At 39.1% G+C, this 25,353-nt stretch overlaps 1 protein-coding gene across 1 annotated transcript; it reads left to right on the top strand.

Annotated features, from left to right (window-relative positions):
* Positions 1 to 5,504: 5,504 nt before the first annotated feature.
* rrp1 (ribosomal RNA processing 1) lies at positions 5,505 to 20,399 on the top strand. Its single transcript, XM_051119675.1, has 16 exons — positions 5,505 to 5,802; positions 6,160 to 6,242; positions 6,325 to 6,382; positions 7,475 to 7,560; positions 7,728 to 7,789; positions 8,769 to 8,898; positions 11,473 to 11,537; positions 11,654 to 11,820; positions 12,184 to 12,272; positions 12,700 to 12,797; positions 12,926 to 12,945; positions 13,032 to 13,172; positions 16,405 to 17,315; positions 17,395 to 17,514; positions 17,660 to 17,726; positions 18,950 to 20,399. The coding sequence occupies exons 1-16, from the start codon at positions 5,676 to 5,678 to the stop codon at positions 19,102 to 19,104; spliced, it is 2,379 nt and encodes a 792-aa protein (XP_050975632.1). The 5' UTR covers positions 5,505 to 5,675; the 3' UTR covers positions 19,105 to 20,399.
* Positions 20,400 to 25,353: the final 4,954 nt, after the last annotated feature.

The raw sequence follows: 25,353 nt of genomic DNA, 5'->3' as shown, positions 1-25,353 counted from the left end.
TGCGGACCAAATGATAAGCATTGCGTAAATCCAATTTGGTGAAAATGGAGGCTCCCTGCAACCGCTCGAAGGCTGAAGAGATCAACGGCAAAGGATAGGTATTCTTTACCGTGATGTTGTTCAGCCCTCGGTAGTCAATACACAGTCGCAGGGACCTGTCCTTCTTACCCACGAAAAAAAACCTGCCCGGCGGGAGAAGAGGAAAGGACAAATGAACCCGTCTGCTAGAGAATCAGAAATATATTTCTCCATGGCCTCGCTCTCAGGAGCAGACAGTGAGTATAACTTGCCCTTAGGCGGAGACCTGGCAATAGTACCTGGCAATAAATCTATAGCACAGTCGTAGGGATGATGCGGAGGAAGAGAAGCAGCCCTGGACTTACTGAACGTTAGACAGGTTCACCGGCTCATTCTGCAACAAAGAACAAGACACAGACGAACAAGCAGACACAAGACAAGAAGCATAGCAGGAGTCACTCCACGCCGAAACTGAATTGCGGCCCCAGTCCACCCTGGGGTTGTGATGGACCAGCCAAGGGTGTCCAAGGACAATAGGGGCCAGTGGAGATGAAGTGAGTAGTGTAATTCTCTCAGTATGATTCCTGGAGATAATGAGGGTAACCTGGCAGGTAGCCTAAATCCCTCCTCCCGCGAAAGCCGAGCTCTACCCACCTGCATGGGCTCTTGGTCGAATGCAAGGCTGACCGTATTCATGGAAACAGTGACTGGAAGTGCAGGGAACTCTGACACCAGCGTGTGGGCATCAAGCTGATCACGCCGCTGTAATCGCGTGTCCACTCGAAGTGCCAAATCAGTGAGTCCATTCAGATCAGCGGGTAACTCTAGGGTGAACATCTCCTTTTGAATACGGTCAGCCAACCCATGCAGGAACATGTCCCACTGCGCCTCCTCGTTCCATTTACACTCTGCCGCCTATGTGCGAAACTCGATGGAATAATCTGAAACGGTCATACTTCTTTGACGAAGATCGGCCAGCATTCGAGCTGCCTCACGACCCACAACCGCGCGAATGAAGACACGCTTCATTTCTTCGGAGAGTGCTTGGAACTAGGAACAGCAAGGGTGTTGATTCTCCCACACCGCCGCCCCCCAAAGCACCACACATCCATGAACCGTGACAAGTACATTATATGTGAATCTTTGTTTTGGAAGTGGACTTCTCTCCTTTAACTCCATACACATATCAAACCATAAACATAACAAACAAAAATCAATAAACACCATAACACTGTAAACAGATGTTCACGAGATGATAACCCAGTTCATCATCAAACAGGCCCTGATTGAAATCATCAGCTCATTAGGAGAGAGATCCATGAACTGGACTAACGAGCTGATCAGGTGTGCTAAATAAGGGAGACATGCAAAATGTGCAGAGCAGGGGTCCCCCAGGACTGGAATTGGGAACCACTGCTCTAGAGCAGTTCCTCATGTTCCTGGAGGCCACTCAACACTACACATTTGCATCTCTCTTTTATCTGACACACATTTTAGGTGTCTCTACTAATGAGCTGATGATCTGAATCAGGTGTGTTTAATTAAGGAGACATGGAAAACATGCAATTATGGGGGGCTTCCAGGAACATGGTTGGAAACCACTGCTCTAGAGGAGCTCATGGGCACTCCAGCTGGAGATCAGGACAGGACTAAAGCCAGGCTCACACTACAGGATTTTTAGCCCGATTTTGATTTTTCCCCTCCCGAGAATCGGAACAGAAATCTTGTCGAGCACCTCGATCAGTCCTGATGTTCAGCACGGATTGTCTGGTAATGTGAGATGTTCACATTTCGATTCTTGCACGTCCCAATCTGCTCCCACACAAATCGGGGCCGCCCCCGATCATATCAAACATGTTTGATATTGAGGATCTTAAATCGGGATGATTACGGCTATGATTACGTCAGTACTTTCACAACAGCCAATACGCAACCGCAAAACAGCTGCTGTACAGTCCACTGGATAGTGGAGATGGAGGAAACTGCTTCTTATGTTTTTGTGTTTTTTTGTCTGTATTATATGTTGAAAATATACTACAATCGCATGGAGCAAGGAAAGCTCTAGAGTGAAATTGTCTCAGTTTTCAACATACTGGGTTAATGCATAAAGCTGCAAGCATGCTAACTAACATTTGTAAACATTAGTTGCTGAAATGACGATCTGTTGCGTAAGATCACGTGAGGTACTCCCTCCGTCATGATAATCTTAATAATATCTTGTGTGTGATGCGCCACAGTTTTCAAATCTTGTAGTGTGTGCATGTTTAAGATTTGAGGGAAGATCATCTGCAAAGATTCCCCTTATGTGTGCACTGCAACCAGATTTCAAAATCGATTAGGATTTTAAAAATCCTGTAGTGTGAGCCCGGCTTAAGGTAGCCTTTTTGTTTAGCCCTTGACTTTTTTTAAATTGTTGCTCTCTAAGTGACATATGACAAAGTAATGACTCATAACTCCAAAACTGTAACAAGGAGAATCAAAAGGTAGGTATTGTTTGATAGCAAACTTTGTACATTTTTATATAATACATTTGTGTTACATATTGGACACTCTCATGCTGAGAAATTGCTGATTTCTAAACTGCTGAACTCAAAAAGAAAAAGTGTCCTCAAGGGACATTTTACATATCTTTTTAATTTGGCAGTAATTAATAGTAACAAAATAATGTAAAAATCAGTCAAATCATGTAACGTTTCATTCAGTCATTCATCCCCTTAACTAATTGTTAAGTAATATGTCATTGTGGTTATGGATATAGAATTAGTTAGCTAGTCATGTGCCTCAGTGAGTTGAAGCCATGCATTTTCATGGGTTAAAGCCATGCATTTTTAACTTCCAGTTGTGTCTGCTTTAATTAAAGATTATGATTTGCAAAGATATCATTATGTTATGACTTTACTTGTTGAGACACATGACTAACTAACTAATTCTAAATCCATAACCACAATGACATATTACTTAACATTTAGTTAATAGTTATGTGCCTCAACAAGTAAAGTCATAACATAATGATATCTTTGCAAATCATTAGCTAATGATTAATTAAAGCAGACAACTGGAAGATGAAATGTGTGGCTGCAACCAATTGTGGTAATTAACACATGAATTTACACTATTAGTTCATAACATAAGTTATTAGGGAATTAATACATTATGGCACTTTTAACTAATAACAATTTATTGATTACTTAATCTATTAATCATATAGAATGTTGCTGATGCAGTAATTATTAATATATGGTTTAGTTCTTAATCAGTTATATATTAACTCGTGGTTATCTCTGCATTAGTTAAGCATGAATTAATGCATATTTGTGCACCCATATTGTAAAGTGTTACCAAATTTTTCATATCTTTCTAATTTGACATGTAAGGAATAAAATAAGGCATGTTCCTTATTTGTGATGTTCCCCTAAATGTTCTGCTGCAAATATGCTGCTTCTGGATGAGATTCCGTAGTAATAGCATAAAGTAGTCAAAAGTTATAGCATTTGGAACCAAGGTAGTCTTTTTGTTTAGCCGAACAAGTGTTTGTGATTTTATTTTTTTAACTATTTAAACACACAAATACTACAATGAAACAGATATTATCAAAATTAAATATATTACATTATAATAACTATAAAACAAACTATTAGTATGTTTGTTTTACACTGAAAGTAATAAAATCAGAATCATTCTCACCAAAGTTTCGGTGCTGCCCTAGTTATTGTTTGTTATTGATGTTTCAATCAGGTTACTTCTCCAGTCAGACGAGTACAATTCTCTTTCACTTGCCCCTTCACAAAATCCACTTGTTCCGGACAAGCCGACAAGTGTTAATGTTGAGCGCTAATAATGCTTCAAGTATACTATGTATACTTGTTACCATATTTTCTTCAGTCAAAACCTCTATGCAACAGCAAAAAACAGGCTTGAAATGTTTGAGTCTTAGTTTGGGATTTGGTGTTTTGGGCTTGTGTGCCAGTCCTGGAAACAGTTCCTGTCTGGCACAAAGCAAAGTGACACACTTTGCGCAGGAGACTGGTGTTTTAATGTGGCACCTCAGACACCTTCTTCGTCTCTGAGTGTTAAGTTCAATAGTAGGTAGACTGTACAGAGCAGTAGCAGTAAAATTTACTCAAAATGTGCTATTTTAAAAAAAAAATTAAAAAAGCACTTTAATTACATTATGGAAGTGATTGCAGTCAGACTACAATTGAAACATGTAATTTTTATGGTCACAATTTTTATGAATACTGCATTTGTAGATGACATGGAAAGACAACTTAAACTTTCATATCACAAGTTTACTTTATTTTCTGCTAAAGAGAAAAACCTAGAACCCCTATACCCTGACAGCACACATACATCTTGGAGACATCTATCTGACGTCTGCATTTACATCTGCAAGACATATTTTTGACGTAGTTTGCTCATCTGCAATACGTCTATTGGACGTTTCCTATCAGATGTCAAATAGACGTCTATTAGATGTTTTTAAGATGTTTATTTAGAATGTATGTAAAACTGAAATCTTACAGATGTCTGTCAGTCGTTTGCACACAGCAGATGCTTTCCAGATCAAGAGATCTTTAACAGACATCTTGCAGACGTACGTGTGCTATCTGGGTAGTATCTTTTCTCAGTCACATGGCTTTCTGCCTTATCTTAAAAAAAAACTAATAATAAAATAATAATAATAATAATAATATAATATAATATTATATATATATATATATATGTATATATATATATATATAATATGTAAAATAAAACAATACTGTTCATGTTACTCAAACACATATCTATCTTTGCAGTGGTTTCTTTATGTTTTCCAGAGCTGTATATGGCATATATTTAAAATACATGTTGGTCACAAAAAATAAAATATGTGGAGGCCTTATGGGAGGAATTCCTGCACAACTTACAACACTCTAAAACATTGGGAGGCAATAAATACTGAACTAAGGCAGTTGTAAGCTGCATTCTATGCGTGTGTCGTGTCTACTGAAGGGCTGTCAGTCAATATTACAGCGCCACCCTCAGGCTGAATAACGCAAGGACATGAGATCTCTGCCAAAAGTGTGTCTGCTTGTGTTCAGCCATTAGAATATAAAGCTTACAAAGTGGTTATCACAGACTTCCCAGACGACTCGAAATTCGTATTTTTATAAAACGTCTAAGTTCGGAGCAGATCGATTAACATCATTTGCCGTCACTGCTTTCAACGAGTATAGAGCGGAGCTTACAAAATGTCAAACTTAAAATCATTATGGTAAGTTTTATAAAATTATACCTTAATTTTTTTCCTTTTTGTAACTGTTTTCCAGGCGAACGGTTGTGTCATGGCGACATCGTGTGTTTGACTGGAAATCATTCAGGCCGGAAGTGGGACCTTTCAACTTTAATGTTCCCACAACCGCACAGCTTGAAGCTAACGGCCAGTGGCCATAAAACCAATACTGCTCCACCAAGACTTTATACGTCTAAGTACAATATAAGCTCACTGTACTCCATAAAACGTGATGCAGCCTGCATGACAGCCGCATGATCTAGTGGTGGCGCTCGAGAGAATCGACACGTCCGTGACGCCATCAGTGTGCGCCGGTGACGAGCTGCAGCGCGTGTTGGCGTCTACGCGTGTGAGGACGAGCAACACGTGAAGATCAGCAGGAATGGCACCGGTACAAGAAGCAGAAATCATCTTTGCTCAGAAACTTGCGTCCAACGAGAAGCCTATCAGGAGCAAAGCCTTGGTGAAGCTCAGGAAATACATCAGTGCGCGATCAGCGAGAGCAGAAGGTGAAACAGACGACTGCTTCTGCACTCAAACATGTGTCTAACATGTCAGATTTGCTCTGTGTTATGTAAATCAGCGTATTTTGTGTTTATGTATTACTGTTCGTTGTATAAATTACTCCATACTGTCCGATTATTAAACCATACTGTCTATGGTGATATTGATAATAATAAATATTATCGTTGTTATTGTTATTATTATTATTAAAAACTAACATGTAGCATCCACTTGCTGTGTTGTAGCTGATACAGTCCCAAAGCACCGTGGCAGCTTTAAGTGTTTATGGAGTTGGTCCTGAATATGGCAGTGGTTCATTTTGTAGCATCACATCGTAGTGAGCAGGTTTGCTGTGTTTCCAGGTGGTTTCAGTGAGGAGGAGCTGCTGAAGATATGGAAGGGTCTGTTCTACTGCCAGTGGATGCAGGACAAACCGCTGCTGCAGGTGATGAAGGACACACACACACACACACTGAATGAGCTCTTGTTGTACTGTTAATAACCGGTCTGTGTTTTTGGGATTGTAGGAGGAACTGTCAACAAAAATCTCCAGGCTCCTCCACAGCTTTCGGACGGTCGACAGCCGTAAGTTCACATTTACAGCACTAGGACTACATGTCTTCACATCGTCTTGGGTGCTTGTTACTTGTCACATGAAACTTTTCAAATAAGTGCCTAAAAGTGAACTAGAGAAAACCTTTTAGCTTTCTATTAGTAATGAACTAAAATATTCTGTTGACCCTCTTTGAAGCATTTATGTATAATGTGCATTAATAGTTTTTTTTATAATGTGCATCACATAATAGTAACCAAGGTTATGCATTGTAATATTTGTAAATTCCTTGTTACATATGGCATTAGGTGTTGTTTTAGTTCATTATACTTTCTAAAGGGGTAATAATGAATAAATAGTTATTATAACTACTGCAGTTATTCATAAGCTCATACAGTGCATTACAAGGCATAATCAATATATTAATGCATTCATAAATTACTAACCAAAGTTAAAATGCATACATCTGAAGTTAGTTGTTATGTCTTATAAAGTATCCTGTTACGGTGTGAGGAACTGCAGCAAATGATCAATCAAACTGAATTGCAAACTGTTTCAGACCTTTTCACTTTTCTCACATTTGACTGATTAGATCGTTAGCGATTCATGCACAAATCTCTAAATCTCTGATGCTAAACAGCTAATAGAAAACACATGATATGATTGCTGAAATAGTGAGAGGCATCTTTGATCTTCATCATCAGTGATATTTCTCATGTTCCTCATAATGGAGCAAAGTAACATATAAAAGTCAGCGTTTCAATCTTACGTTTGTCACTGCAGCAGACCTGAGAAAATGACTTCATACAACTGACTCTTGATATCAAAATCAAGACAAAGAACGTAATTAAAAGAACAGAGTTTGTAAATGCAAAATCTTATGCAGTAGTTTGGCATAATGTTTTAGTGTTACTTTTTAGAAAAGAAGCACAGGAAACCAACTTGTAGCAGAAAGCACAAAGCATATGATCACAGAAAGAAACCCTGCAAAAAAGTGATGGAGGGTCTGTGGGTCAGATGACATGAGTCCTGTTTTTTTGTTTGTTTAGGATAATTCGCTTTGCTTCTAACATAATTTCTGGTTTGCTGTAACGTCTGCTTTCTTCTTTGAATGTGAACCGTAGAGTTCCTGTATTTTAAGACGTTTCTTCAGACCATGAAGAGAGAGTGGAACGGCATCGACATACTGCGAATGGACAAATTCTACCAGGTCGGTTCTGATCTGTGACTAACAAGCGCTGGTTTTTTGTCTGTTGGTTGGTTCTCATTGTATTTGTGTACCTTGAGTAAGAACTTCTCTTACATTATTAACCAGAAGTTGACATTTAAGCCGGTGTTTTATTTATTTTACGATATTTGCTTTCTTTTATCTCTTAGCTTGTCCGCTTTGTTTTCCGAGAAGTGTTTGAAATGCTGAAGAGACAGGAATGGGAGTCCAGGTAACTGTTTGTGCTCTATGTAGTATAGTATGTGTGATATATGCAGGCCGCTCTAAAGTAGTATCTGAGAAACACTACCAGTCAAAAGTTTTTAAACAGTAAGATTTTCAATATATTTTAAATGAGTAGCTTCTTTTCTCCAAGACGTTTATTTGATCCTAAGTACAGCAAAAACAGTAACGTTTTAAAAATATTTTTTACTATTTAAAATAACTGCTTTCTATTTAAATATATTTTAAAATGTAATTTATTCCTTTAATTTCATAGCTCAATTAACTTACTCCACTCAAATCATTCGAATACTCTGATTTGATGCTCACAAACATTTATGTTGAAAGCACCTGAGCAGAACTTTTTTAGGTTTGTTGAATGAATAGAAAGTTCAGAAGAACAGCATTTATCTGAAATAGAAATCTTTTGTAACATTAAAAATGTCTTTATCACTTTTGATCAGTTTAAAGCATCCTTAAAAGTATTATTTACTATAATCCCCCCCACCCTCTCAAAATTTTATGTACAAAAGGTCGTCCATCACTTTGACAGATTAAATTGAGGGTGATCTATTGTGAATTGTAGCTGTAACCCCTGTCCAGCTGATGGCGAGTGCGCTCCAGTGTAACAGCAGAGCAGGGGATTCACAACAAAAACAAAACTGTCACGAATGGTTAAGGCAAAAAAGGATACAGCTCTAGCTAGTGAGCATGTGCACATCAATGTTATTTTTGTCACACTGTACAACAATAATACTGTTTTTGTATTATAGTAAGGGCTAAGTTTAGGGTTGGAGTAGATGTAGATGTTAGAAGAAAAAAAAAACGATCTAATAGGTAGAACACTTCATTTCATTGTTAGTTTCCGGTCTGAGCTGTGTCCCTTCTAGACACAATCTCGACGAATGTTTTGCTATGCATGTTCAACAAGCGTTGAATCATATTACTGTTTGTGTTTGTGTGTGTGTGTGTGTGTGGTCGTCCTGCAGTCTGGTGAGTGAGTTTCTTCAGCTCATTTCAGCTCAGCTCCTGCAAAGCTCCAGCGCGGCTCCGACCGGATTCGTCCTTCACATTCTCGACCTCTATATGAATGAACTGGCCCTTGTCGGCTCAGCTGAGGTAACATTGCTCCTCTTTTTTATTTGTTACCTTATAATGGGCTGTTGGTGAGCTCTAAATGTGAAGCTCATAACGACAGTATCATCAAAGTCATCGATGTATCGCAAGTGATTTGAATGTTTTTTGTTGCTGTTCTTGCATTAATGCATTGCTTTACATACACTAATTCTAAATAAATCTAGAACTGTAGGTTCTTTAGGTTTATATGAACCCTAAACATTGTAGTCTGATTCACATATGCATTTGTATGTACATGTTCTTCAGAAGAAAATATGTAGTAAATATTCAGTCTCCTCCACTGACTACTTTAAGACATGAGATGTACATAAACATACGGAGGTGACTTTGAATGTGATTGAGAAGATAGTCATATTTAGTGTTGTCACAATACGAAAATTTTGACTTCGATACAATACCTGACTAAAATATCACGATACTACTACTGAACTGATACTACAAAAAAAACATAGAACAGGAAAAGTAATTGAATAATAGATGATCCAAATGGAGATCATAGTTATTTTATCTATTAAAACAAAGCATTCCTTTTTAAAAAAAATAAAAAATAAATAAAATAATAATAATCACATGGCAGTGCCACTACACAGGATTATGGTGAGCAACTACCGAGCATACAGGTATGTGAAGTTTTTTGCTATATTGGTAAGTTAGTTTAAAGGATAAAGCCAAATTTCATGATATGGTCATTTTATTTCACAACAACAGTTTATATCATGACATAGTAATTTCTTTATTTTATCATTGTTATTAATAATAAGAAACTAAATGCCAGTAACAAACTAAAGGACAACTACAATAAAACAAAGACACAAATGAAATAAAGAGGGCCATATGAAATCTGTTTTACTTTTTCTTAAATTCCATTTGAATTTTTCTAGATGGTTACATAAAAAAAAAATTATCTAAAAGCATGTCTAATTCATTGAAATCATGAAACTTGCAGAATTTAACAGCAATTTAAGAGTTTAACAAAAATTACATGTTTTTAAGGGTCTATGAAGTACGTTTTTCAGTTTTGTTTGTGAATCTCTGTTTTTCATTAATTTTCTGGATCCTATTTTAATCATTTCATTACATTTTAATATTCAAAAGCATGTCTAATGAATTTATAAAGGATAATTAGATTTGATACAGAGTTAATTTATTATAGGCTATTTCTTTCTTCTTTTTTCAGTTTTGTGTATTTACAATTTCCTGGTAAATATTAGTAGTAGTACTATCTTTACATTAAGTAATATATTAATATATTTCTGACTGTCAAGTTAAACCGGGCTTTTATTTTGACGGGTTGCTGTCAGACCTTTATGGTCTTCGTTATTTGAGGATAGTTTTCCGCAAAAGAATCGGTAAAATGCTCATGAAGTGAGTCTCTGAGCAGTTCTAGAGATGATGTTCATGTGATCATGTTCTCATATATTGAGGCAGCAGAGGCTGAAAACAGTATTGATCTGATTATTGTAAGTTTACACCAGGCTGAGATTTCATTCAGATCCCGCTTAAGTCTGATAAACTGAGGTATTTACATGAAGGCTTTTCAGTCCGACTGAGCCATCAGTCCCATCATAAACAGATTATTTGGCTGCATGTAAACATAGCTGTTGAAGCACTTTGTGATGTGTTAGTTTTGTTGTTTTTGTTTCGAGTCCACAATTCACTTAAAATAAGAGATAAGAGCACCAAAACAACTCAGTGAGAAATCATTAGCGTCTGGTATATTCAGTCCTCTTCATCTCAACTTCAATTCAGAAGAATCTGTATATGATGTACAGATTAAATGTAGGCATACTTTCACACATAGGCATTGATCAGCGCATGCATTCAGCTTGTCAAATATGGTAAATGGAAACGTAAATGTTTGACTGGTTTGTTGTCATGTGTCACACAGGCACATTTGAGCATCCCAGCACATTAGAAACAAAGATGTGAGCTGCTCCGTCGTTCAATCACTTTGACCCAAAGACCCATTTTCAGTTTTGGGCTCCAGAAATGGAGAGCTCTGCTTTCTGATAAGATCATGTGTTTCTACTCCAATTTATTTAAAAAAACATCAGTTTAATGGTGCCTGTTTGGTGCAAGAATTGATGTCTGATTAGTTCAACACATTTAATAATTAACGCATCATTAGTAGTCAAATAAAATTGGAATGAATATGCAATATAATGCATGAATGTTTGCTAGCTGACTATGAAGTTTATGGAAATTGACATTTCTGAGTTGAATGTAGTGTCACAAGTCGTTTTATTAACAGTTTTCTGCAGCTGAAACACTGATTGATCAATTACATGATTGATTTCAGTGAGTTGTTCTGGTTCTTCTGATGTTCATTCATGTTTATGTGCTGTTGTACTCTCAGTAAAGAGGAAGGGTTGATGGCAGAAACAGATCTGTCACACCAGACTAGTGTTGAAACAGAAGCCTTATTTGTCCATTAAACATCTTAGTTCTAGTCCTGTTTCTCTAGCTGCTTCTCGTAATTTGTGATATACAGGGTTATCAAATTAACTCCAGTTATAATGCAGAGCTTAAAATACTTTTTACGTTTATGTCCTCCAGCTGACAGCAGACCAGAACCAGACCTTTATTGAGCCTTTCTTCAAGACTATGGCCAAAACCAAAGAGTATGACATTCACTACTTCATTCAATTGACAAATATGCCATTGAATTGAGATGTATCTAACGATCATGATTTTTTTTTTCCTCTCGTCCTATATTTTATTCGTGTCTCCTCTTCAGTCGGGTCCTGCTGAAGGCCATCGGCAGCAATATCTTTAACACCATCGTTGATCAAGTTCCTTACGCCATCGAGGATCTGAAGAGAGAGATTCGTCAGAATGCAGGGGAAGAGCTGGACTCATGTGAAGAATCTGAAAACAATCAGGACAACGAAGAGAAAACTCAAGGTATATGCGATGATATTAATGTGAAATAAATTGCATGGCAAACTGGTGACAAAATGTGAGGAGAGAAATACTGAAACACACAAGATAGAACATTTCTGCATTTTCAGTGCGTGAAAAAACTAAAATTGCACAATTAACACAATTTTGACAGCCCTAGTATAAATGTGTTTGGTGTACCACCGGTTTACATTGCAGTTAGTCCATCTAAAATGTTGATGTCATCTATGTCAGTACAAGATTGGTCTGAACTTATTTACCCAGCACATTTTTTGACTTTGGTCATGCATGTGCACCTGAGGACCACATATGTTCACACCTGCTTATGTCATTTGATTGAAATGTTTTGTTTGGTTGGTGTGTCAGATTGTGCGGAGAACCGTGATGAAAACGAGGATTGGTTTTTGGATGACACGGACACTAAGGATGACGACACATGTGGACCTGTTCTTCAGGTGTGTTTCATTTTGTGTGTGTGTGTGTAAAGGTCCTTGCACACTGAGTCTGAATTTCTTGTTGCACGTAAAAAAAAAAAAAAACGTCAGTCATGTTTACAAAGTGCATCTGAAACTTTCATTTTTCATTCATTTCATCTTTTCAAGTGCATTTTTCACATGCAAAAAAAAGTTCAGATGTTTTGATGTTCAGATGTTTTTTTTAAATGCAGTATTCTTATTAACTGTAGATCCCAAAGCATTGTAGCAGACAAACTAGGTGTTTGATCATGTTTTTGAACAGTGCTTGATAGCAATACAGTAGGATGCATTAATCAAGAGGGATCATCTTTAAAGATTTTTTGACGAACACTATTGAATCGTTTACAGAGGTTTTCTACTTGTTTATCTATATATGTATGTGTGCAATGTTATTTTTCTTGTTCAGTTCGACTATGGTGCTATAGCGGACCGACTTTTTGCGCTGGCCAGTAACTCAAAGATACAGAGCTTCAACAGGTCCAAGATTTACAAGTTTGTGAAAATGTAAGTTTAGTTTGTTGCTTTGAGGAAATGAGACTCAAGCATACAATGAACATAATTAAAAGTGGTCCGTTTTGTTTGCTGTGTGTAATTTTATGTGTTTGATTTTTCTCTTTCTCTGTGGCATGAAGTTTCCGAGACCTGAGTGAAGGTGAGCTCTCATACTAGTGACAGGTTTTGAATAAAATGGTTTATATGTCCATAGTCACTTATGATTTTTTTCTGTCCCATCGTTAGGTGTGTTCCCTCAGGATGAAGTGGAGAATGTGTCCTCTGATGATACAGATGATGATGAAGATCAAAAAAGAAAGCGAAAAAGGAGAAAGAGACAAAAGAATAAAGAGAGGAAAGAGTCGTCGTCACTGGACAAATCCAACGGTTTGTGTTTTTAAATCAGAAGAAATCAGTTGGTGTTAAAATGATAAAAAAAAGTGCCAGTTTGCATTGATTTAATTATTAGAGTATTAGCAGCTGATGGTTTTTTTTTTTTTTTTAATGGGCCTATGTTGATGCTTATAGATTCTTACAAGATGTGTATCTTACTATCTAATAACCAGTGTTGAAAGTGGATATATTTACATTTAGACATTTAGCAGACGCTTTTATCCAATGTGACTTACAAAAGAGGACAATGGAAGCAATCAAAATCAACAAAAGAGCAATAACATGCAAGTGCTGTTACAAGTCTCAGTTAGCCTAACACAGTACACGTAGAACAGAGAAGCTAGTGTTAGTTCTCTTTTCTTTTTCTTTTTTTCTTTTTTTTTTTTTGTTTTTGAAAACAAGCAGTAAGTAAATAGAGTATAAGTCTAAAAGGACAAGTATTTTTATTTAATTTTTTTAAGAATAGAATTAGAATAGTGAGTGTTAGAGTTAAAGGGTCAAATGAAGATGGAAAAGCACAATCTGAAAAAAAGGCCTGATCTTTCTAATGTTGAATAAAGCAAATCCCCGGCAGTTTTAGCAATGTGGTCTGAGAAAGTCAGCTGATCATCAATCACAATTCCAAGGTTTCTGGATGTTTTTGAAGGAGTTATGATTGATGTGCCTAACTGGATGGTGAAATTGTGATGAAACGATGTGTTTGATGGAACCGCAAGCAGTTCTGTGTTTTAAGGTTAAGTTGAAGGTTATGTTGGTGATGGTCCTTCATCCAGCGAGAAATGTCTGTTTGACAAGCTGAGATCCGAGCAGTTATCGTCGGGTCATCAGGATGGAATGAGAGGTAGAGTTGAGTGTCGTCAGCATAGCAGTGATATGAAAAGCTGTGTTTCTGAATGACAGAACCTAGTGATACCGTGTAGACAGAGAAGAGAAGTGGTCCAAGAACTGAGCCCTGGGGCACCCCAGTAGTTAGATGTTGCAACTTGGATACCTCACCTTTCCAAGATACCTTGAAGGACCTGTCTGAGTGGTAAGATTCAAACCACTGGAGTGCAGTTCCTGAGATGCCCTTTGCCAATTGGGTCGACAGGAGGATCTGGTGGTTAACTGTGTCAAAAGCAGCGAACAGATCCAGCAAGAGAAGTACTGAAGATTTGGAATCCGCTCCTGCCAGCCTTAGGGCTTCAACAACTGGGAGCAAGGCAGTCTCAGTTGAATGTCCACTTCTGAAACCAGACTGGTTGCTGTCCAGGAGGTTGTTCTGTGTGAGAAAGACAGAGACTTGGTTGAACAACAGCTCGTTCAAGTATTTTTGCAATGAAAGGAAGAAGGGAAACCAGTCTGTAGTTTAAAAGGGATGGATTATGAATAGGTTTCTTAAGTAGAGGGGTTATACAAGCCTGTTTAAATTCTGAGAGAAAAACACCTGTGTCAAGTGATGTGTTAAGGATGTGAGTGGTACATGTTCAATAGCTTGAAGAAGATGAGATGGAATAGGATCAAGCGGACTAGTAGTAGGATGATTAGAAAGGATGAGTTTGGAGACTTCTGCCTCAGAGAGTGAAGAGAAGGATGTGAACGAGTGCATGTTTGATTGAGCACTTTGGTTTTGATTTTAATAATGAAGAACGTGGCAAAGCTGTTAATGAGTTGATGGAGGAGGACAAAGGAGGGAGGAAAATGTTTTAATCAGCATGAGAGAGTTAGACGAATTGTTAATTTTCTTATGATAATATGTCCTATTAGCAGAGAAGCAAGAGAGGAGTGACTGATACACGTTGAGGTCAGTAGGATTTTTTGGATTTGTGCCAAACCCTTTCAGCAGCGCTAGCTAAGAACAATGTTTACGGAGAACATCAGAAAGCCAAGAGGCAGAAGGGGTGGTACGGGCTGGCCTGGAAGACAAAGGGCAGACAGTGTCTAAACAAGATGTAAGAGTGGAGCAGAAAATATCAGTAGCACTGTTAGCATCAACAGATGAAAACCATTTAGGTGAACGAAGCAAAGATGAAACCATAGTAGATAGCTGGGAGGGTGACAGTGAGCGTACGTTACGTCAAAAGATGACATGCAGTGTTATGTGTTGTGTCAGGAACCATGTTGAGGTTAAGAGTGAGGAGGAAGTGATCCGAGGTGTGCAGTGGAGTAACCAGCACATGATCAGTGGAGCAGTGTCGTGTGTAAATAAGGTCCAGTTGGATCTCTTGAGATCAAAGGAGGCAAGCAGAGTGTGGAAGTCTGCAGCCTGGGGTTTATCTAGGTGGATGTTGAAGTCTCCAAGCAAAACTAGAGGAGTACCATCCTCAGGGAAGGTTGAGAGGAGCATATCTAATTCATCCAAGAAGTTACCTTGTGGTCCTGGGGGGCGATAAACAACTGCAAGATGGATTTTAAAAGGTTGGGTAATAGTGACTGAATGTGATTTTAAATTTCCAATTATTAGAGATAAGTAGACCAGTACCCCCATCTCCTCCAGTCAGATGGGGAGTGTGGGAAAATGAGAAATTATTGGAAAGTACTGCAGGTGTAGCAGTGTCCTCTGGTTTGTTTCAGGGCCATGATGTTTAGTCTTGAATGACTAGTGATAGATGTAATGAAGTCTGCTGATTTCTCTTTATTTATCTCAGACTGGCAATTCCAGAGACCAACAGAAAAAGAAAGTAGCGTGTTAGCAGGCATAGGCAAAGTGCGCAGGTTGTTAGGATTGCGCTGCTACAGTGTGTGATGCGTGGATTTTGCGTGGTAGTAAAAGTGGGGATATGAAAACTCATAGTAAGAGTTACTCATATGAACTCAAACAGAAGCGAAGCAAGGTGTAGGAAAAAGGACGAATCAAAAGCGATACTTGAGTCTCTTGCCGGTGTCCCTGCCTGGTGGAGTCGCAATTTAGAGTTGATCGTCTTTACACTCGTCGGTCTTCAAACGAGGGCTGACATGGTATGCTAACCTCTGTTTATACCCATCTGACAAAAACTGAAATTGAATTCAGCTGAATACACTTTACTGTTTAGCACAACAAAGGGCCGAGCAAGCGCACGACGCTGACAAGGTATGCGATATGGTACGAGACCAAACGCGACTTCAGCACGATACAAATGCAGTAACTTGGAACTAGGAATATTAATAATGACTGCTACTGTTTCATTCCATTAGCTTTTTTTAATTACCTAATTTTTAAAGCTCATTACAGTTTGTGAACTGTCAATTGTTGATTTATCTCCAACAGGTCAATCAGAGTCAGCGGCTGCGTCAGATGACACTGACATATCAAAGGAAAAAAAGAAAAGCAAGAAAAAGAGAAAGAACAAAAGTTTAAAGAGTGTTGATGGCCAGACAGACCCTTCAGAGGAGACACAGGACGCTGATGTTGAGGGAGCAGCCACAGATTTAACAGAAAAGATGGAGTCTAATGCTGAACTCTCAGAAGGTGACAGTGAAAGAACGCATGTGAATTCAAGCACTGAACCTGCAGACAAACAGCCGAAAGCCTTTAAACTTCTGAAGAGGAAGCGGAGGAAGAAGACTGTTTCGAGAAAGACGTCTGAAGACACATCAGAGGGAGCAAATGACAGCTCAGAGATGGAAATTAGTGTTGAATCAGCAGAGATCGTGACTTCTGTACCGCTGAAGAAAAAGCAAAAACTGAAGAAAAAAGCAAAAGAGATTGGTGAAGGAGAAACTGGACGTGAATCTGAGCTCACTTCTGCTTGTTTAACAAGCTGCATCTCAGCCACCACACCCGTAGATGTGTCAACAGCCACACCGTCCAAGAAGAGGCTGAAAAAGCCCTCCTCAGACAAGATGACGGAGGCTGAAGTCAAAGAACAGTGTGATTCACAGAAGACCGTAGACACCTCTGACTCCTCTAAAGCCTCACGAAAAACAACAATGAAGAAGAAGAAAAAACAGAAAGACGTTGTCCCGGAGCCAGACGCCAATGGAGAAGTTGATGACTTGCAGACAGAGACAGGGCAGCGGCCTGCTGGAAGAATGGGAATGAAGAAGAGCAAGCAGAAATCGGCAGCAGAGCAGATCACGCCAGCGAGGAAGAGGAGGGTGAAGGAGGAAGAGGTGAAGCCTTCACAGGTGAATGGACACACAGACGAGACGAGTGTCAAGAGACCTAAAATCATCAGCGTAAGTCTTTCAGGCTCTGTGACTTTAGTTGTCCTTTTAATCATCAGAGTCACTGAGCTGTTACCTTTTCTGTCATTAGGAAGAGCCTTCAGTCACTAAAAACAAGAAGGCTAAAGAGTTTGTCCTCAGACAGAAGAAAGCTCCCGCACCCATCTTCTGTAAAGCTGCAGGAATGAGCACACGCATGGCCAGTAAAAAGGTACAAAACTGTCATTTCCAGCTCACAAGCGTGCTGGTGAGAAAGCAGTGACGACACTAGGGCCTTGGTACAGATGTGTTGTCGTCTTAAATTAATCTTTTTAAATTCTGCTTTTTTTTGTTTGTTTGTTTTTGGTTCTCTCCAGGTTTTGCCAGCTTCAAAATCTGAAATGAAGAAAGTCACATTTGGTCTCAAGAATAATAAAACAATGGGTATGTATGTGTTTTATTGTGAAAATTAGCTGCTAATTATAATTAAACAAGGCAACACATACTGATATTAGTATTTTTGTCGCAATTTTCGTCAACATTTTTTTACAAATGAAAATGAGACTAACGAAATGAACTCTTTGAATGATGAAAACCACGATGAAAATCTATTGACGTTTTCGTCAACAAATAAAAACAAGACAAAAATGTTAGGGAGGGACGGTTGGACAGACATCCAGTCAGAGCCAATCTCCTGCATGGTAAGGTGTAGATGCGCTCATTTGAACTGTAACCCTCTGATCACATACACTTGCTGCACGTCTCATAAAACATTAAAAAAGGCAGCATCTGGGAGTAAGCAAAGAGCAGACGTACATTTGAAAAGCGTGACGTGAAAGAGCACTTAATTCAGTCCAGGTTTCTGAGGGCACACAGCCAAGTCACAAACAGAAGAGCACCTCAAACAGCGCACAGCTATTGAATTTTGCATCTTAACTTGGAAATACACAGAAATTGTCAAATTGTCTGTTTTGAATTCATGTAAACACACCTGGTCACATCTTATGTGAATGTAAACTCTTGGTAGAATGTCGCCATATTGAAACCGTGCAGTCTGTTTTAAAGGGGCAGCAGCCTAATTTTGTTATTGTAGTCTGTGTCCTTACTGTTCATGAATCAAGTAAGGGAGGAAAACACTGACTGGTTTTAAATTAATCACTTCAATAAGGATTAAAATATGTCTGCTCGAATGATGTATGTGTGCAAGTTATAAAGAATGCATATTATATAAGATTGGTAACTTATTTAATTCAAAAGAGGACCATATTCGTGTTACTTTATGAGAAGTGGATTTATTTAATTTTAATATAAAGGCATGTTATGCGTTACAGCAGTAAATGTTTTCTCTGGGAACATACAAGTTTGGAAATTTTAGAGAAACGCTTAATGAATGCATTACACTAACTAAACCCATTCGATTTTAGTCGACTAAATCTACAGTAAGACTTATCATAAGACTTTAGTCGACTAAAACTAGACCTACACTAAAAACTAAAAGGCATTTTAGTCCTAAGACTAAAACTAAATCAAAACTAACACTGACCGATATAATATAGACCACTTCTGAGGCACTTCTGTCGAATGATTAACTTTGTCAAACTTTTTTGGAGAAATACTAAGAGGTTATATACCAGAAAATAATCAGCTTTCCTGCTTTCTCCTGTCAGAATTCAGGAAGATGGACCAAAGCTCACTGGTGAGTCCTGTCAGTCAATCTCGCGTGGCCTTTGACCCCAAGAGGACGCCAAAGTCTGGGGTGTTGAAGTCGCCCTCGTCATCGCCTGCTGTCACGAAAAGAGCCATGGCAGCAGATTTCTTTTAAAATGAAGATTCACCTGTTGTTCTTTGTGATATTTAGTCTGTTGAAATGTCTTCTGAAAACAATGGACAGGAGGAAATGAATGCATAAAGAGATATTTTATATTTACTTTTGATGTGTTCTCATGCTTTGCTTTCTTCAGACATGTACAAAGAGAGTTGCAATATTGTAAAGGGGACATGAGCTGTTTTTTTTTTGTTTTTTTGGTACTGTTCTCTGAGGTCCACTTACGTTATCAAGATTTTTACATCATAAACACCATTACTTTCTGTCCTGCTTTTATCCCTCCCTTAGCGGTGCACTCTGATTGAGTAGGCATGGTGGACTCTAGACTCTGAAGTAAATGCCACAACATAAATAACTCCGTACATATCAAACAATCTGTAAGAAGAGACAAAGCAATAGTGATCACGTAATGAAAACAGTTTCTCAAACTTCTGTTGCGATTCAATATAGGCGGCACAGCATAATCTTTTAGTTTCAATCTTTTTGAAAACAGGTAATTGTAAACAAATCTGCATTAAAATGAAGTAAACAAAGGACAGCGTTCTTACAGAGACGGTCTGGAACTTCATTAAAAATAAAGTTTATCCACACTTTCCTAATGTTGTGATCGGAAGGAAGGCAAAGCGAAGACCACAAATTGGCACTGATTGTTGCACAAATTTTTCCACAAATTGGCACTGCAGAGTGTCATTTTTATTGTTTGGTTTCTGCCTAGACCTGTGTATTCGCCTCTCTGGTAAACACTATGTGAATCGGTGGGTGGGGCTAAACAGACGGCAATGTCGATCTTTTTCTGTGGAGGCGGTGCTTATCTACCTGTTACATCAAAGTAGAACATTCCGAAAGCTGTCGTTTTGGCAGACTGCCTTTAATATAAGCTGTTTTTGGACTAACGACAAAGTTTTGACTTCTGAAACAGGATGTTTTTATAGTACAATGATCTCTTAGGTGTCAAAAGATCAAAGGAATTTTGGTTTCTCAGTTCATCACCCCTTTAAGGTGGCTTTTTTAAAAAGAATATTTGGATCATTTGAGAATGCCATAAACCTCATTACAAGGATTCTAACAAGTAAACAATATGGCAGAAGAAAAGAATGAAATTTACTACAGCATTCTTACTACAGTTGTCTAGTCCAGGCATGGACTGCTCTGGTCCTGGAGAACTGCTGTCCTGCAGAGCTCAGCTCCAGTTTTATAGTAATCCTGAAGTCGTAGAGAGCTGAACTGTTGATGCCTGTAAATCAATACTCTCATCAAGTGTAAGTGAATAAAACTTGTTTTCTGTTTTCTTATTCAGTGCATAATAATGTCTCTTTCTTATTCCTCTAACTGTTGTATTGATCAGAATATAAAGGGATGCCAAACTGCCAGCACACTCTGATCATGCAAATGAGTCAGCTTTCAAAGAAAGAAACTTCTTCCTTTGAACCGTTTGTATTGGTCAGGCTAAACTCAGAAGCTGTGACCTTTAACAGAAGATAACAGGCCCCTACTCAGTATTCCTTCGTTCTCTTGGGTCTCTTTACTGGTTGCTATTCATGTAAAGAAGACAGGAGACATGCGGTCAACCAAACCCAGCTCATCCATTTTCCCCAGAGCTGTGTTTCTTCTGCATGATTGGGGTCTCTTTTCTTTTGGTAGCCAGTCCATATTTGGATTCAGGATACAATTAAAATCTCCACCTATCCCGAAAGTTCCCTTTATCTGACAGAAGTGATGAGATTTTCTTAAAAATATATTATTTGATGCATATACATATACAATTTTATCTGCCAACTTTGTCCTTGTCCTTGTTCTTAATATGAATGACAACTCCCGATTTTCCCCTTCTGTCAGTGGGTGGATCAGGTTTTCTGTGCATCCTCTTTTTAGCTTTACATTTTCTTTGTCAGTGGTGAGTCTCTTGTAGCATGGCAAAACCATGTAAAATGATTCGTAGAAACCTTCCTACATTTGATCATGCGACCTCTAGTGGGATCTCACACAAAACAAAGTTTGTGGCCTGCAATGTGTAGCACAGACTGTAAATGAGGAGAGGGGCAGCAAAGGGTTAGGACCTAGAAGGAATTAAAAAACTACCTATGCAAACTTGCTGCCTTTCTGTAAAATAGGCCATTCTAGCACTGAAATGCCATTCACATGGAGATCAAGGGATACTATGAAGGATACTCACATCACCAATGACGGTCACATGTCACTTTTGGTTATGTCAGGTTTGGTTATGGTTATATCAGATGACCAAATCCCACCTCTCTCAGTTCAGAGCTCCAGTCAAGAACTGTTAATTTGGCAATATGAGAATGCTTCCCACAGGGGCTGTTCAACAATTTGAGATTCACAAACTGGAGGGAGTTGGTCAATTGATTTATCTGAAAGATTGGTGGGAATTTAGATGGCTAGTAGAGCTCTGGATCATAAACACAGGGAAGTTGTGTATAGACAGACACAAGACAGTTATAATAAGAATAATGAAATTATTTACAGTAGATATGCAAGAGTAACTGCAACAACTTATAATGATACCAATAAATGAATATGCACTGCTAATAGATAATAGATGACTAAACGAAGGAAGATGCTGAATAAGATCATAGTAACAATAAATGGAGTGAACACAGAATGGATAAATGCAGAGCTGAATGTAGCAATGGAAGAGGATTATGTGGTAATTCCGCTTCCCCATTGAGTTGAAAACAGAACTTTGTTGTGTCTGTTAATGTCTCACTGAGCGTATTGGAAACTCAGAACATTGGTGATTTGCTATTGACTCATTAAGTCAGAAACTCAGAATGAGAGGTGTCTGTTCAAAATGTATCCCTTTCTGTTGATTGGAATTTTGTCACCTCTTCATTCCTGGAATGTGATTGGCCACTTGTGTCTGAGGTGGCCATGGTGTTGCCGCCCTAGTGTGAAACTCATTTGCATACATTACACAGAAAGGTCTTTACCTGCTAAACCATTGCTGCCTGGCGCACCTTCTCCAGTGCTTATTAATTGGCAGGCTGTAGGGTCATCAACCATCGTTGATGTTTCGCCTCTTTAAACCCTAACTCCTCCTGATGGGGGGGCAATGACAGGGATGTCTTCTTGTCACCCCACTGCAGCATGCCTCTGTGCTAGGTGGGGCCCCAACACATGTCCTTCCTCTTTATACAAATGCTTCTGTTCTCGGCTTCTTCAGCCAGATCGTTGAGGGCCTTCTGAAGGCGTGCTGCAGACACTCCCGGATCTCTCATGAGGTGGACAGCTGATGTCCCCACAAAGCTGCAGCAACCCATCTCTACCGGCTAAATGGTGGTTCTCCATCCTGCCTCCCTGCACTCAGCCACAAGCCTCTATCTCAGCCTCTTCTTCTCCCATTTGGCCTCCGACCCTGCCTCCCATGGAATGGTTAACTCAGCGAGGAGTAGAGTTTTGGATGTGCTGGACCACATCACAATGTTTGAATGCAGACTTGTGCTGGTGATCTTGGTGGAGCTTCCTGCCAAGGTTGACTTTCAAGGTGCAGTCCTGGGTCATGAGGGCTGATCTCCGTGGTACTCTCGGAGTAGCACTTGTGCCACCTTCTGTGCCTTAAACAAACTGGACGTGACAGTCTGCTGGTGCGGAATGCCTTCTGCTTGCTTCCTACTTCTGTCTCTCCAGGATCTCTGCCAGCCTTCTAGGGACCTGGTCATACCGCCATCTGTAGAGGCCTTGGGAGAGTGCTGTCTTGCAGCCTGACAAAATGTGGTGGAGGCTTACACTCATGGTGTTGCAACGAGAACAGCATTCCTCCTTGCCTAACCACAGGTGCAGGTTCCATGGACAAGGGAGTGTGTCGTACATCACCCTAATAAAAAAACTGAGCCTTCCCTGCGGAATCTTCCAGAGGTCTGCCAGGTTGATGTTTCTAGCAACTACGGTCTCTCATGTCATCCAGTTCCCCTGGCATCCTTTTGATGCTCGTTCTCCCTGTTTGTCACCTCAACAACAAGCTGGTTTTGGACAAGAGCATTAGGATTTCTCCATGCCCAAGGCCTGCCCTTCCTACTTGGACTTTGCCAGTGATCTCTTTTTGCTGTAGCGTTCTTATCGCCTGGTCAACCTTGGCGTGGACTTTCATAGAGTAGAGTACAAAGTTAGTGTCTTTAAAGGGGACATTGGATGCAAAATTCAGTTGAACTATCATATATTAATTCTGCAATATGTTAATGGGCCTGTTCCCGTGAACCGTTATGTTAACAGTCAATGGCCATTAACGTAAACTGTACTTTGTCTGAGGGTAAAGTGAATGTGTTGCAGTTTACATCCATTTAAGAGCTCCAAACATAGGTATGAATGGATTTGGATAGATCTTTGTAGCCGTTCTTTGTTTCGGCCACTGCTGCTGCATCCGGAGGTCCTAAGGAATTTTTATGTCAGTCTTTCCCTAACCCTTAAGAGTGGGTTTGGTAGTTATATGGTCAACTTGTAGTCCAATGAGAAGTCTTCACTAGGCAGTGGTGGCTGCAGAAGGTCTCCCTTCCTGTCCTGCATGAGGTGTCTGGCAGTTGTCTTAGCGTGTTAACTGATGTTACTCCACTGGTCCCTTGAATCAAACTGGAATCAAACTTAAATCAAACAGGTCCCTGGAATACCATCTTGATGGTTGTTCACCACACAAGTTTGCAACATCAAGCAATATAGCATAATTGTACAGACAAAATAATTGGAAGGAACTGACAGCGGAAGCCTTGCACTTTCACAGTAAAAATAACATTAAATTGCGGGGGAAAATAAAAAAAAAAGGTTTTTAATTATGTTGTTGTTTTTTTAAAACTAAAAGCCTTGACAGAAACACTTTTGCATATTCACAGTAACATTCCTGTCAACCCCTAGCGGGCTAATTACCATTATTAATAAACTTAAAATGACTAATAATGAAAAACACTAAGAATGATGACATGGAATTCTGTCCCAACAAACCCTGCGGCTCTGTGATTCTGATATAATGTGTTTTAGAAAGCTTTTTCCTCATGTATCCATTCTCAAACTTCTTGGACCAGTGAGGTAATGAGTGGAACAGTTTAAAAGAAATGTGACCTGTTCAGGTCAGTATTAGAGTAATGGTTTCTCTTTGAATGAGTAACCAAACTCTTAGAATCATTAAGTGGTGTCCTTTGTCACACATAGCAACCATTATAACTGTGGGACACATACCCTCTAAATTTAAACATTCACTTTTAGTTACACACATCATTTAGATCAGGGATGGGAAACTCCAGTCCTGGAGGGCCACTGTCCTACAGAGTTTACTTGCATCTGTAACTGAATCAAACCTGCCTGCAATTTTCAAGAAATCCTGAAGACGCTGGTTGGATTTTTTTAGATGTGTGTGATTAGGGATGGAGCTCAACTCTGCAGGACAGTGACCCTCCAGGACCAGAGGTTGCCCATCCTTGAGTCAGATAGACTGAATGAGCCCATGCCTTAAGATCGCCCAAAACACACTTTTGAAGTCTTAGGGTGTATTCACACCAGGAATGTCTGCTAGTTCACTAGCTTTGGTCCGGACCAAAAACAATGTTGATTTTTTTTGTTTGGTGTGGTTCGCTTTCACACTGCCCTTTTTGCAAGTGAACCAAAAACTGTAAACAAAACCACACGTGTGCTTAAGGTCATCCATTCATTGGTTCATCCATTCAACCGTACCAGAGTTCATTTGAAACCAGACCAAGACCATCTTATCAGCTGGGTCTCGGTACAGTTGTTTGGTCCACACCCGAGTGCAATTGCTGTATTAACACCTGCCCAAAAGATCTGCACCAAGGGGGGAAACGAACTTGAGTTTGATTCAATCGAACCAAATGAGACAGGTGTGAATACACCCTTAAGGTTGCACTACAACTCACACTGATGAACTGGTTTGGGTTGTGTACTTAGAAAACACAGTGACGGATCCTGATAAGTGTGAAAAATCTCTCTACCTCTACACACCACAGCTTATTCTGATGGTGTTAAAATCAACATAAATCAGATTTATAATTAACAATTATTGTTATGGAACATTGTTGATAGATGAAATGTTCATATAATCTTTTTGATCTTTTCATTTATTGGCCATTTTTTAACAGATTATCAAGAAGGTTAATAATATTGATATTGAAAATAATAATAAAAAGTCCTGGTATTACTTTCCTCTGCCTCCTTTTACCTGCTGCATTCAATCTTACGTTTGGCACACCCTCTCAGTGCAGTGTCAAATGAGAATATATTACCCAGCTG

Source organism: Labeo rohita, chromosome 9, assembly GCF_022985175.1.
Source record: "Labeo rohita strain BAU-BD-2019 chromosome 9, IGBB_LRoh.1.0, whole genome shotgun sequence".
Lineage (NCBI taxonomy): Eukaryota > Metazoa > Chordata > Actinopteri > Cypriniformes > Cyprinidae > Labeo > Labeo rohita.
This window is presented reverse-complemented; position numbering and strand designations above follow the sequence as displayed.